The sequence below is a fragment of the Numenius arquata genome, chromosome 3 (genome assembly GCF_964106895.1).
Source record: "Numenius arquata chromosome 3, bNumArq3.hap1.1, whole genome shotgun sequence".
Classification (NCBI taxonomy): Eukaryota; Metazoa; Chordata; class Aves; order Charadriiformes; family Scolopacidae; genus Numenius; species Numenius arquata.
Genome location: NC_133578.1, coordinates 65,227,141 through 65,240,546, shown reverse-complemented (window position 1 = coordinate 65,240,546; position 13,406 = coordinate 65,227,141). Strand labels below are relative to the sequence as shown.

General features: G+C 38.2%; 1 protein-coding gene across 1 annotated transcript in view; it reads left to right on the top strand.

Moving 5' to 3' along the window:
- ATAD2 (ATPase family AAA domain containing 2) overlaps positions 1 to 13,406 on the top strand; it is a 37,762-nt gene that overhangs the window by 16,699 nt on the left and 7,657 nt on the right. Inside the window, exons 12-23 of the mRNA XM_074144878.1 lie at positions 1,124 to 1,298; positions 1,951 to 2,039; positions 2,388 to 2,547; positions 4,122 to 4,212; positions 4,656 to 4,970; positions 6,255 to 6,381; positions 7,770 to 7,953; positions 9,492 to 9,677; positions 10,960 to 11,095; positions 11,232 to 11,428; positions 12,683 to 12,842; positions 13,199 to 13,321. Of these exons, the coding sequence (XP_074000979.1) occupies positions 1,124 to 1,298; positions 1,951 to 2,039; positions 2,388 to 2,547; positions 4,122 to 4,212; positions 4,656 to 4,970; positions 6,255 to 6,381; positions 7,770 to 7,953; positions 9,492 to 9,677; positions 10,960 to 11,095; positions 11,232 to 11,428; positions 12,683 to 12,842; positions 13,199 to 13,321 (1,943 nt within the window). The remainder of the gene's footprint in view (positions 1 to 1,123; positions 1,299 to 1,950; positions 2,040 to 2,387; positions 2,548 to 4,121; positions 4,213 to 4,655; positions 4,971 to 6,254; positions 6,382 to 7,769; positions 7,954 to 9,491; positions 9,678 to 10,959; positions 11,096 to 11,231; positions 11,429 to 12,682; positions 12,843 to 13,198; positions 13,322 to 13,406) is intronic.

Here is a 13,406-nt window from a genome sequence, read left to right as displayed (position 1 = left end):
GCAGAGTTAACTTTTTTCCTAGTAGCTGCTGTGCTTTGGATTTAGTATGAGTACAATATTGATAATACATAATGTTTTAGTTGTTGCTGAGTAATGTTTATAGGAAATCAAGGACTTAGTATAGTAAGCTTCCCTAGAAGCTGAGAGGGAACATGACAGGACGTCATGCTCAGTATATAAATGGGGATTGCCTGGGGGACAGGGATCCGCAATCACTGCTCGGGATGGGCTGGGCAACCAGTCATTGGGTGGTGAGAGCAATTTGTGTTGCATCACTTTATTTTGTATATTCTTTTACCATAATTATTATTTTTCTCTTCCATTACTGTTCTACTCAACTGTCTTTATCTCAACCCACAAGGTTTTTTTCTCCTTTTTCTCCCCTTCTCCCTACCCTATGGTGGTTGGGGGGAGGGACTGAGTGAACGGCTGTGTGATCCTAGTTGCAGGCTGGGGTAAAACTATGACAATTACAAATAATGGAAAAAAAAACTTTTAGTGTTTTGCTTTTTTATTCATTGCAATTCTTTTTGAAAGATCAGTGGATTGGCTTTTCTTGTTGATATTTATCTGGAATATCCAACCTTTAGACTTCCTCCTCATTTATCATCACCAGTGGATGGTCTGGGAGACTAAATCCAGTAACTTAAAGCTTTTTAAGGGAGAAGGGAGAATGAAATGCTTTACTATCAAATCTTGCCTTTTGTGAAAACAAGAATGAATATGCAGTGTATCATTGAAGAATGAACTGGCGATTCATAAGTTAGCCCTATCTCACATTCTGCGCTGAAGTTTGTTCTTGTTGGGCTCCACTGTGCTGTAACCATCCCTGTTAGTTTGTCAGCAGTTTTGGAAGTGTCCTTCTGGAACACTACGATGTTTTCTCAAGGTTTTGTATATCTGCATTATCCTCTTGACTCACTTTGTTTACTGCCTTGTTGAATTGTGTAAGTACTCAAAACTTCCATCTGTTTGACTTTTCTCACACTTCTTCTGTTACCACTGTCTTATACATGATGTGTTTTGGTTAGGAGAGAAGAGTTATGTGTTTTAGGGATGGAGGTTGTAATGATATTTTTTTTCTTACGTGAATAATTTTTTTTTTTTTTTTTTTTAATTGCAGAGGCTGTCTATTTTATGGTCCTCCAGGGACTGGAAAGACACTGGTTGCCCGTGCACTTGCTAATGAATGTAGCCAAGGTGACAGGAGAGTGGCCTTTTTTATGAGAAAAGGTGCTGACTGCCTGAGTAAATGGGTAGGGGAATCTGAACGACAACTTCGTTTGTTGTTTGATCAGGTAAGGTTAAAATGTGCCATGTGTTCTGCCCGAGTTGTAACTGTAATTTTCTGTGGTCAATATTTTTAAGGAGAACTCACTTTTTTTCTTGTTTTGTCTGTTCCACTGAAATGGCATTTTCAGTGTTTCCTTTTTCAGTGGGGTTTTTAGGGGCTTGAAATCTTGAGATGTATTGGGAAAGATTAGTAAAACAACTGAGACAATCTCATAAAGCAACCCCCTCTGCCCCACCTCTACAAAAAAACCCCACAAAAACTAACCACAAAAAAGGTTGCAGGAGGCAAGAAATGGTGGCTTTCGATCAGAGGGAAGCAGATGAAGGCTGAAAGCACGGTCATTTAAATTCACAACAGAAGCTTGCTTTCAGAACCTGTAATTGAATTAAGTCCTAGCTCTGTTCTTGGTGGTTGCCAAATAGCTGTAAAAACTACTGGTATGATTTGTTTTCTGTCACCCAGTCTCAGTGAGTTGACATAGGCTGCTGTCTTCTATTATTCGAGCCTCTTGCTCCATTAGCTCAATTAGTAGAGATCTCTGATGCTAGTCTGAAAAATCTAGTTCTAGTTCTTTCCAACCTTAACGTTTTTCATGCATTTTGTCTTTAAAATAGAGCTGGTTTACTTATATCAATATTCCCTTGTTTTCATTCTAGGCCTACCAGATGCGACCTTCAATTATTTTCTTTGATGAGATAGACGGTCTTGCTCCTGTGCGGTCCAGTAAACAAGACCAAATTCATAGGTAGTACACTTTTTTGTATCTATGTAGAAGCTGCTTGATCTTTGTGAAAAGAAGACCACAACCTATTTAACTTTGTGACATATTCATTTATCCTGAAAACTAGTAATTTAATGCTACTAAATTTCAGATTATTTTTAAACAATAACTGCAAACAATTCACTAAATTTGATATTAACACAAGGCCTGTGTTACCTTATCTATTTTTTTGTGTCTTAAAAATAAGTCTTTCATGAATCGACGTCTCATCAATTAAAAGCTTGGGCTTTTTGAGTGATCATTGGAGAAGGTCATGTAGAATGTAATAAAATTTACTAAACCAGTGAATGAAAATTATATTTTTTCTGTTAGCTCTATTGTATCCACACTTCTGGCACTTATGGATGGCTTGGACAGCAGAGGAGAGATTGTGGTAATCGGAGCAACCAACAGACTGGATTCCATAGATCCCGCTTTGCGAAGACCCGGACGCTTTGATCGAGAGTTCCTCTTCAGCTTGCCAAATAAAGAGGTCAGAATTTAAACTCAACCTTAATGGTAATGTGGCAAAGTCCATCTTTATAACAAACCCATGGAGCAGTTAAAGTCGAAACCAACATTGTACAACTTGGACAAAAGAGGGATATCTGGAGAGACTGTGTTGTACTGTGGAGGGGCAGATCTAGTACTGAATAGATAGGATTAAGATGATTTCGACAAGTAGTTGGTTCTAATTTGTTTTGATTTCACCGTGACCAGCCAAGAAAATGTGATGTTGCTAGTCACTGAAATGTTTAAGAACGAACGAATGTATGAATTAGCTGTAAGTTATTGCTATCTCATCTTGAAAATGAAAGAAATGGTGTGCACATGAGAATTCCTTTTTGCTAACAAAAGCTTTTATCAAGGCCGGTGCTGCAGCAAATTGAAATTTTTAATTCCCAAAGCAGTTCATGTTTGCTTATTTATTTAACCCACTCAGGCATTTTCACCCTGAAGTGCTCTTGCTCTCAGTTCTTGGTTTATGGGTGGACAGGGGATGTACCTGTATCGGATTGTTCCCGGGATGGGTATCCTGGGAGATATCTAGAAGTATTTTGGGATCTGAGATTCTTACTCGTACTTGTTAACAAGGAGTTGGACAAAGATGTGAAGTACACTGTGCAGGGCTTGGGAAGCTTCTAGTTCAATGGCTATAGCTAGACAATAGAAAAATAAGTGTACAGCAACCAAAAAATACTGGGGCGGGCAGGGGAGAAGATACTGTGCAAAACTGAAACCCTGTTTCTGTGGGTTTTCGCTGGCTATCACTGATACTTCTTTTATTAGCACCTTTTGGATAAAACGCTTATTGTTTTGAAAGCTACTAGAAGCACACTAGGCAGTGTATTTAATACAAACATTTGTTTCTAGTTTTTACCTGCTTTCAAGAACAGGAGAGGAGGTGCCATGAAACAGATATAATACATGATTCTCTACTCTGGAAGAATTCTAGAAATCTGCCATAACTAATCTTTGTACCAGGAAAATACTTAAATGAAACTCTTGCTAAGATCAGAGATGAAGATAGGCAACATTTGACATTTTCTTGATCAGTGACAGTAGTTTGAGTTATAATTACTGTTCTTCTTTGTAGTAATTGTAGCGATTTGAAATGTAGTGCTAGGACTGTTTTCCTTGAATGAACTGGCAGAAAAGCAAATTCGATGAACTAATGACAATGTCACAATGAAATTTTGCTAAATTTGAGATCGTTTTCTTGGATGAAAAAATCTCGGTTTGCAGATAAGTTTTTTACTACCATTTTCACATCAGAATCATTAGGTCTCATACTTGGGGAAACTTACTTTTTATGGAAGCTATAAATCTCTTTTATTCCACTGCAGGCCCCCAGAAAGGGTTTAATGTAACAAATTGAGAATTATTAAATTTGCTGCTTGAAAAAGCAGGGAGCGTATTAACTGAACTTTAAAATACTTAAAAGTTTACCAGAGAGGAAAAGTATTTGTATTAATTGTGAGGGGTTTGTGGGGCCTTGTGTTTTTTTGGGGTTTTTTTTTAAGAGAAAATTTAGGACAAACTAAAATGCAATCATTTTGTTTCCAGGCTAGAAAGGAGATTTTCATGATTCACACACGAGACTGGACGCCTAAGCCATTGGACATGTTTCTTGAAGAGCTTGCTGAAAAATGTGTTGGTAAGTTTGAAAACAAAGCGAGTTACTGCCTGTGACTGAGTCCTAAGGAATCTGAGCTTGTACCAGGCAGTACCTGAGCTCTTATGCCTTGCTGCTGAGCGAGGCCGTGGGGCAGCTGGCACGCCTTGGGAGCAAACAATGTTAGATGCTTCTTTTAAATTTTTTTTTTTTTTTTTTTGTCTCTCAGAACATTAAGTGGGTTTTGGGCATCTTCCTCAGGATTGAAGTTTTGTTTAGGAGGCTGCTTTATAAGCGCCAGGTTATCAGGCTGCAAGCCACCTAACAAAACTTCTTTGCAGTGCAGTAACTCTTTAAATTCTCTCTTAACGAGTTAATTTTTGGCTGCATACACAGTGTTTCAGTGTTGCACTATGGAAACCTCAGCCTTGACTTCTGTGTTGCCTGAGACTGACATAATGTTTGATTCTTGTTTTGTTTATTAGGATACTGTGGTGCTGATATTAAATCCTTATGTGCTGAAGCCGCCCTCTGTGCTTTGCGCCGCCGCTATCCTCAGATATACAAAAGTAGCGAGAAACTACAGTTAGATATCGCTTCTATTAAAATAACAGCAAAGGATTTTGTCATGGCTATGCAGAAGACTGTTGCAGCTTCACAGAGGGCCGTGGCTTCACCTGGGCGAGCACTATCATCTATTTCAAAGCCACTGCTTGAAAACACGCTAGCAAGAATTTTACAAGCCTTGCAGCGAGTGTTTCCCCATGCAGAGCTTGCACTAAAGAAGGACCAACAGCAAGGTATAATAACAATAGCATTCACTTCTTTAAAATTCTGCCAAAGCAAAAACTTCCAATTTGTGCAATCAACATACACAAACCTCTCAGCTGTAGTGACAGCAGAATTTTATAATATGCATGTGCATGCCTTTATTTCGGGAATATCGTGCATCGTTTTTATTCTGGATTCAGAACTGAAATGGAACTGTGAATGACTCACAATATGCATTAGAGAACTATGTGTTCTCTGCTAGAGCACCTTGTTTCTGAGAGTAGCTAACATAATTATCATTTGTGGAGATGGATCTGAGGCTTCATGTATGAGGCACCTCTTTCAAAATAAATGTTTAAATGGTGGGAGAAGGCCATTTTTACAGGAATGCTTCCAATTCCCGTCTGAAGAATGGCAGAACCACAATATGAGTATAAGTGGTTTAAGCTACTGGTTTAGCTATCATGATTTTTAACCATAGTCTCTTAATTTAAATGTTTGTGGATCACACTGTACACTTGTATGTGAGATCAGAATGTTTTAGTAGTGTGTACTTCAGGGCTTGGCTTGCATAGCGTATGTGAGCTCATGCTCCTGACTGCATCAGTCCTGATCGGGTTTAGTCTGTCAGTTGGTGAGAGCAAATAAATTGATAAACTCACTCCACTCCTGATTAATGGAGGTCTGTGGTTAGGTATTATGCTAATCCCTTGAGAGTATTAGTCCCAGTAGAGCTGGGAGATATATTTGCATTGGTAAAATAAAGGCACAAATCCAACAAGAAAATTAAGGCAGAGAGGTTAGGGGCATCCCCTCTCCGTTGTCTGCTTTCCATTATCTCCTCCTTTCGTGATCTTTGAGGAGCCTTATTCAGTAGGTGTGCTAGTCTGTCTATTCTGACTCGCTAGTCCTAGACAGATGTAAGTCTGTGGCAATCACATGCCCTCACTTCCAGTGGGGGAACCTGCTCCAGAAGGAGGTGGCCTTGTTGGGTTTTTCAGGTGTCTAGGAACTGCAGAGGTTGTTCCTAATCATCTTTACTCTATGGAAAAAAACCTCCAAGTTTTCACCAACAGAGAGATAAACCTTATGCAAATCATGGGACTTAGGACAGCTTTGTAGAGACTTATGCAATTTCCTTAGGTCTGTGGTAGGATGAACTCTTCAAAAAATAGCATTCAGCATGTGCCCTCAAATGAAGAAATATAAGATAAGGAGATAAGGAGTTTCCAGCACGGATTTAGAAGCTGCGTTAATGCAAGAGTGAGATACGGACTATTCAGGAAAGTTAACAAACCTCTCTTATCTTTCAGACAGTTTAAATCATATTTTAAGAAATTATACTGTTGACAGTGATGAGGAGACACCATCGATCTTTGAAGATAAGCCAACGCATAAAACGCCTGATAGACAAAATGAAAAATTCCTCAATTTTAGCAGGTAAACTATTGTTACATTTATGTTTACATTTTTAAGATGGCTGGGTCTGTAAACAGTTTTGGTGTGAGGGGTGGTAGATGAAGGAGTAAGGTGGGGGTGGGGTGGTCAGTATTTGCAAGAAGTAAGCTTGAAGATCCAGCTGATGAGTACTGATATTCTAATGGAGTACACTGCCATAACCCATCAAACTGAACTGCTCAGCCCTCTTTTCCTAAGTCGAAGTGCTACACAGACTATTAGAACATGTTGATTTAATCTATGGTATTCCTTGAAAGACTCAAGACTAAAGAAATGTGCTGTCTGTCCTTCTAGCTAAAAAAAGCCATATGGATTTGTGTAGCCATCTTTGCCCTTCTGCCTTCCAAGACTGTTAAACCAGTAGCAGATTATGTAGCAGAAAAAAAATTGAGAAATGGTGTGTTAAAACACTGAGGAAAAACTTAAACCACATCTGCATTTTGTACCTTTAGGCTACTAAGTTTATGTTAACATTCTAATGTGGAAGTCGTATAAGCCAACAGTTGAAAAAATAGCTTGTTGTGGTCCCTGCTGTGTCAGTTATTTTTCTCAATTTCTATTGTTGTGCTGTCCAGAAGATCTTCTGAACTGCTGAGCTTGGTTAGGTCTCTAGGATCTTTGAGTTCAGCCAGTAAAGGTACAACAGTATTGTGGTGGAAAAAACATGCTCTTCACAGATGTGTTTCATGCGATTACTGGGAAGTTAATACCCAATTCAAAGTGAAACAATTTGAATGACTGCATAAAATAAGCATAAATCTTCTATGTATTCAGTGTACTGTAATTTAACCAGTCCAATTGTGTACTTTTTCAGATAACAGCTAATATGTTTCAGTGCCCACATTAATTTTTTTTCTAGAAATGTTGTTGTGCTCCTTCCTTCCCACCGTCTCCAGTAACTTTGGCCAAATTTCAGCTAAACTTGACAGATGTAAAGATCTTACAGTTATTTAAACTCAGGACCTACTGAAAATTGGTGTTTACAGGTGATGAAGAGATCCAGATCGGTGTGTGCTGAGAGAGAGGGTTGTTATTTTCCCCCATATTGGGTTACTGACCAGTTGTTGTCTGTGTATTTAGCTGGACCGTCCTGCTGTGTGATTTAAGAGCTGTTACTTAACCCAGCCAAATGAATAGCAGACATGCTGGGGATTGGCAGGGTTTCTTAGGGGCAGTATGGTACAAGTTTGTAAGAAAATGCGCTTTGATACTCTTCCTGATCACAGACCAGCTTATTATTTGCTGGAATATGGAGAGTATTTACCCACCCCCACAAAAAAATAAAGCCTATAGGAAAAAAAAAAACAACTAGCATCTGTGCGCCTATTCATCACTTCATTTTTAAACTTGTTTTCTTCTTACTGTTCTAGAAATGCTTATTGCCAGCCAACATCTTGCAGGCCCCGGTTCTTACTATTTGGAGAGCCAGGATATGGGCAAGCTTCTCATTTGGCACCTGCAGTAATACATGCCCTGGAAAAGTTTCCAGTTTATACACTAGACCTGTCCGTTTTGTTTATTAGCATCACATCACCAGAAGAAACATGTGCACAGGTATCTCTTTTTTTCTCTTTAACCTCATAGGATTCATGAACTGTATTTAAACTACTTAATGGAGGTGGCCTGCTTTGAATGTGCTGTTATGTTTACGTCTGTCTGAAAATCCGCTTTTCTTCTAGATTGAATGATACCGAATAAGGAGGTTGTACATGGGCATATTTTCCATTCCAAATTAAATAGTGAGGATGTTGCTAGCGGTTCAGGAAGCTGGGAGGTGCTGCTAATAAACTTCTCATTAGTGCAAGAAATCTCGCTGGTCTTGGTGGGATCCAGAAAGTTGTTTTAATTGCTTCTTAAGACTGTGCTCCCAGTAGATGGCTCTGCATCAGCCTGACTGCATGTTGTGCACTTTCTGTAGCCTTCTTTTTTATTATATTTGTAAGGCAATCCAGGTTTTGGTGAAAAGTGTTTCTTTTTTTACATAGACATATACAGCTTCTACTGTTGCAGTATATGCAGTAAAAGCATTAAAATTCATGGGACACTTACATTTGTACAGTGGTATGTTTTTCTTAACTAGGAAAATTAAATATAAGCAGATTTAGTGCTGTTTTCCTTTTTACCTTTTGACTGGAAATCCATTTCGTTGTTTGGCATCGCAGTATTAAAATATTTTGACCCTTAGTAGCAGCATTTGAGAGTTGTACAAGTAAGGACAGACACATTGCATGGCTGGATACTCATCTGTCGCATCAGAGGAACAAGTCCTTTTTTGTTACGTGATGGTTGAATCATATAAATCTGGTCATATAACTACCATGTCTGGTCACTGCCCAGATGTACCACATGCACTTCCCATCTTGTGGTGAGAACTCCCTGAATACTGGTCATCTGAAAGAGTGCACAGAGAAATTTGTCATGTGAAAGGACTGTTGCCTCTTTCCTCATGCTGTAGATGCATGGCCTCTTCTGTGACTGAGATACCATCTGTAGGCAACGGCTTGTGCTCCAACGCACGTAATCTGGTCTGACGGGTCCTTTGGTGATGAGGAGCTGTGAGTGATTAAGCTCTTCAGGCAGGCTGAAGACTGGTCACCTCTTATAAAATGTACTTGGAAGTTATGAATTATAACCAGGCTTCTTTTACAGTCACAGCTCTCATCTTTTCACATAGGTCTTTGTTTGGTTTGACTGTGCTCCGGTCTGACATGGATACATGCCCACTCTGAACTGAAATGGTGTAGTGGCAGTTGTGTAGTGATTTACACAGACTAATAGCTGTGAATCTTGTTCTTTCAGGCACGCCACCACACCAGCTGAGTTGTGAGGCTCTTTAGAAGATACCTTACACCTAAGTAGATTTGAAATCAGGCAGAGATTCGGGTCTGTTTCTGTCTGCGTAGCTATGGCTATATTTGAGTCAAAGTGAAAATTTTATCTAAGTATTGCTAAGGAGTTGTTCTTTTGTTGGTTTGTTTTGATGTTTTGGCTTCATGTCCTCCTGTTTCATAAGATAGTTTGACAGATAAGTAGTCATTTATTAGCCTTTTCTACATGGTTTAGTGTTCTTATCCAAGCTTTCGTTTTACCAGTTGATGCGAGAAGCTCAAAGAACAGCACCAAGTATAATTTATATCCCACATATCCATTTGTGGTGGGAGGCTGTTGGAGCTACATTGAAAGCTACTTTTACAACACTACTGCAGAACATTCCAACATTTGCTCCAGTTTTGCTGCTTGCAACATCTGATGTGTGTCACGCAGATCTCCCAAAAGAGGTATTTCTGTCAATACTTTTCTTACTTTTTAAATTCTGTTTCTTGTTAATTTATAAATACTTTAAGCATTGGAGTACTGTGCACTTTTAAGCAAACTCACACTGTTGTTACTTAGGCACCCTGACCAGGTCCCTTAAAATCTGCTTAGACAAAACAATGCTGAAAGCATTTGTCTGAAGTGTTTTCCGAGTAAAGAGATTAACTTTGACCCAACTTTTTCCCCCTTCTCATACACTCATGCTTATTAGACAGATGTATAAATTTACTTCAGACAATAATTCCAGCGACTTCATGATGGTCAGGTATGTACTTAGTCAAGAATATATGGTGCTTGAAATATAAATAGGGAAAAGGTATTTTTATTGAAAACATTTCTACTGAAAAGTGAAAGGTATTTTTACTGAAAATTATACAGTGGTCACACTGTTAATGTTGGAATGTAATTTAAAATTTAAATTCTTTAATAAAAATTTCGTTTTCTTCATAAAGGTGAAAGATCTACAAATTACAACTTTAAGTCCCAACTTCTGTTGAAGTAACTTGGAAATCAATTTTCAGTTGTATTCCTTAACAAAATTGAGTAAGAGCACATGCTTGGCTTTCTAGACATCTGAGAGTGTGAATTAAAGGAAGGTGTTAAAAATATGAATATGCTGCTCTGATTATTTTCTCTCAGTTATGGTGGCGGGGGCTTACCTAGATGTGTTTATCATCAAATGCTTTGAAAGGACTTACCTTTCTATGGAAGTTTTTATAATGTTAATAAATTCTTTCTAAAATAAGTATTGAAATTCCTTCCATACCTTTTGGTAGTAGAGATTGAAAAATGGAGTAAAACTTGGAAGTGTGCAACTTCAGACACCTCATTTTAAGTAATTTTTTATAAAAACCAAACCAGCCTTATGAAAAAGCCCACACTTGTCTGCTGAACTCTGCCTGTTCCCTCTATAGCTGCCATAAAGATGCAAACTAAAGGACAGCAAGGCAGGTAAATACAAAAAAAAAAAGCAGTCTTGGAGGTGGTGAACGTCACCAGTTCATCAGTGTATCATATGGTCCCTTCATTGAGCTTTAACTCCAGAGGTGTTCCTTGGAGAAGATACTGTAATTTGCTAACACTAACCTATCAAAATCTAGCAATTCAAGGCCAAGAAAATAACTTCACAGTTTGTCTTACTCAGATGATTATTCAGTTTAATTTAGAAAGTTACTCTTCTTTTTGGAATAGAATATGGATTTGTGTGGCCTTGTATATGAAATGTCTTTTCTCCTCATGCTTTAGATAAAAGAATTGTTTATTAATGATTATAAAGAAGTTTTCAAAGTCCAGTTGCCTAGTAAGGAAGAAAGAAGAGCATTTTTTGAGGACCTAATTGTAAACCAAGCTGCTAAACCTCCTGCATCAAAAAACAACGCAGGTGAGGATATTATACATATAAAACTGCGTAAGTTAATAGCTATACAGTATTTTCTTTGGTGGTAATTTTCTATCAGTTTTTCATATGCTTGTATTTGAGTACCATAAATTGACTAAAAGTTTCTGATTAATATAAGCCTGGCGGCCGCTGGAAGTACTCCCTGTAGCTCCGCCGCCTAAGCCTCGGCAGCTGACAGAGAAAGAAATAAAACAGCTGGAGGAGCAGGAAGAGGATACGTTGCGTGAACTTAGGATCTTCTTAAGGGATGTGACTCATAGACTTGCCGTTGACAGACGTTTCAGAGCATTTACAAAGCCTGTTGACCCAGAGGAGGTAAATTAATGTTCATCTGTAGTACGATTTTTATCTGTATGTACTCATAATGTCTCTGTGTGTGTATTTCTCAGTGTACATGTGCTCTTTATAGGAAGGTTTATCTTTGTTTTTAGGACTGTACTGTTCTGATTTTTCAAGAAGCAGGAAGTGAATTTTGCTTTTACTTTTGCTGACTCCTCGAGGCTCTCAAATGTCAGTTATTCCAGTATTCACTGAGAGCCCTGGGTTCCTTCTAAAATGTCTTTAGAATATTTCAGTTGGAAGGGACCTACTACGATCATCTAGTCCAACTGTCAGTTAGACCAACTGCCAACACAGTTTACTCATGAGAAAGCTTTGATATGTAGGCATGTTACAGCACTAAAAAGCAGAGACATCTCTCTCTCTATAATTATAAACGGTATAATATAGGACTGTTTTAATAAAGCCTAAAGCTCTTTAATTGACTGTCAATAGTTTCTGTGAGAACATGAGTAGAAGCAGCAGTTTTAAAAATAAATTTTAAGATTCTGTTTCATCTGGAGCTCCTCAGTATAAGATCCACCATAAGAGCTATGTGGTTTCTTTTTCCTCCCATACATTTCTTCTGTCTCTTTCTCTCATTTAATTTATTGAATAAGCCTAAGCCAGGGGCATATACTTCAAAGTCAGCTGTAGTTTTAATATAGCTTTGCTTTTCAGCAAAATCCTGTTCCCCTAAGCATCCGCTGGCTTGTCTTTCCCTTTACTTCTAGTTTCCGAGATGTGAGTAATCTAGACAAACAGAACTCCTCATCTAAACTAGTCATTAGGCTCCTTTTATGGTCTGAGTAAAGAAATGGGCACCTCTGGGTCCCTTTATCTCATTCTAAAGTCAATGTCTAGGACAAATACTTCAAAGGTGCGATTCCTGCAGCCTTTTTCTTGCCGGCACCAACAAAGAGAATCTCAGGTGACTTTACCGAGAAACCTTTCTTTGCAGTGATTTTCTAAAGCAAAGTGAAATGAATCCCACTCCGGGTATCTGTCCCCTTCTCTGCCTCACATGTACTTCTGACCTCCCTCCTTCTTTTTTGCCCCTCTTCTTGTCTGTCTCTTCAAAGTCAGTCGAAATAGCCCTTCTATTTTCAAGAAACTAACTGGTTAATTTCTGCGTCTTTGGATGTGTCATAAATATTTGGGGTTTTTAAGAAGTCCTTTATTTGATTTTATCAAAATAATTATTTTTGGTACATACTGTGTTAAATTTGAGCATGTATATTTCATTTGTAGGTACCCGATTATGATGCAGTTATTAAACAGCCCATGGACCTTTCGGCAGTTCTCTCTAAGATTGACTTGCACCAGTACCTCACAGCAGGAGATTTTCTAAAAGACATCGATCTAATCTGTAGCAACGCTTTAGAGTACAACCCAGATAAAGATCCTGGAGGTGAGGATGTGGTTTTATCCCTAATTTGGAAAAATTTAAAATGTATAGATTGGTAAATGTCATCTGTGGACAGCAGACTTGGGATTAGATCATTTTAAACATCCACAGAGAGCATTTCTTACCAGGTTGTAAATGTTGTGGCATTAAACTACTTGGGCATGATTTTGTGATAGAAGCGTTGATCAGTAACTAGTGCTTGTGCTTTAATAATTAACTTTTTTGTTGTTATGCTGAAAATATTCACTGAGATAACCTTTTAGAACCTACCTATGAAAAGGCAAAATCTTTCTAAGTAAGCAAAATAAAGGATTTCATTGGCTGGTAGAAAATACTCAGTTCTGGCTGTAAAATTTCAGATCGTCTCATTAGGCACAGAGCTTGTACTTTGAGAGATACAGCATACGCCATAGTGAGGGAAGAAATGGATGAAGATTTTGAACAAAACTGTGAAGAAATTAAAGAATCTCGTAAAAAAAGAGGTATGGTTTTTTTGACGCTACGGATTTTAAGACTTGTCTCAGTATTTGTAACATTACAGTGCAAGACACAATTCTTTGCTATCTG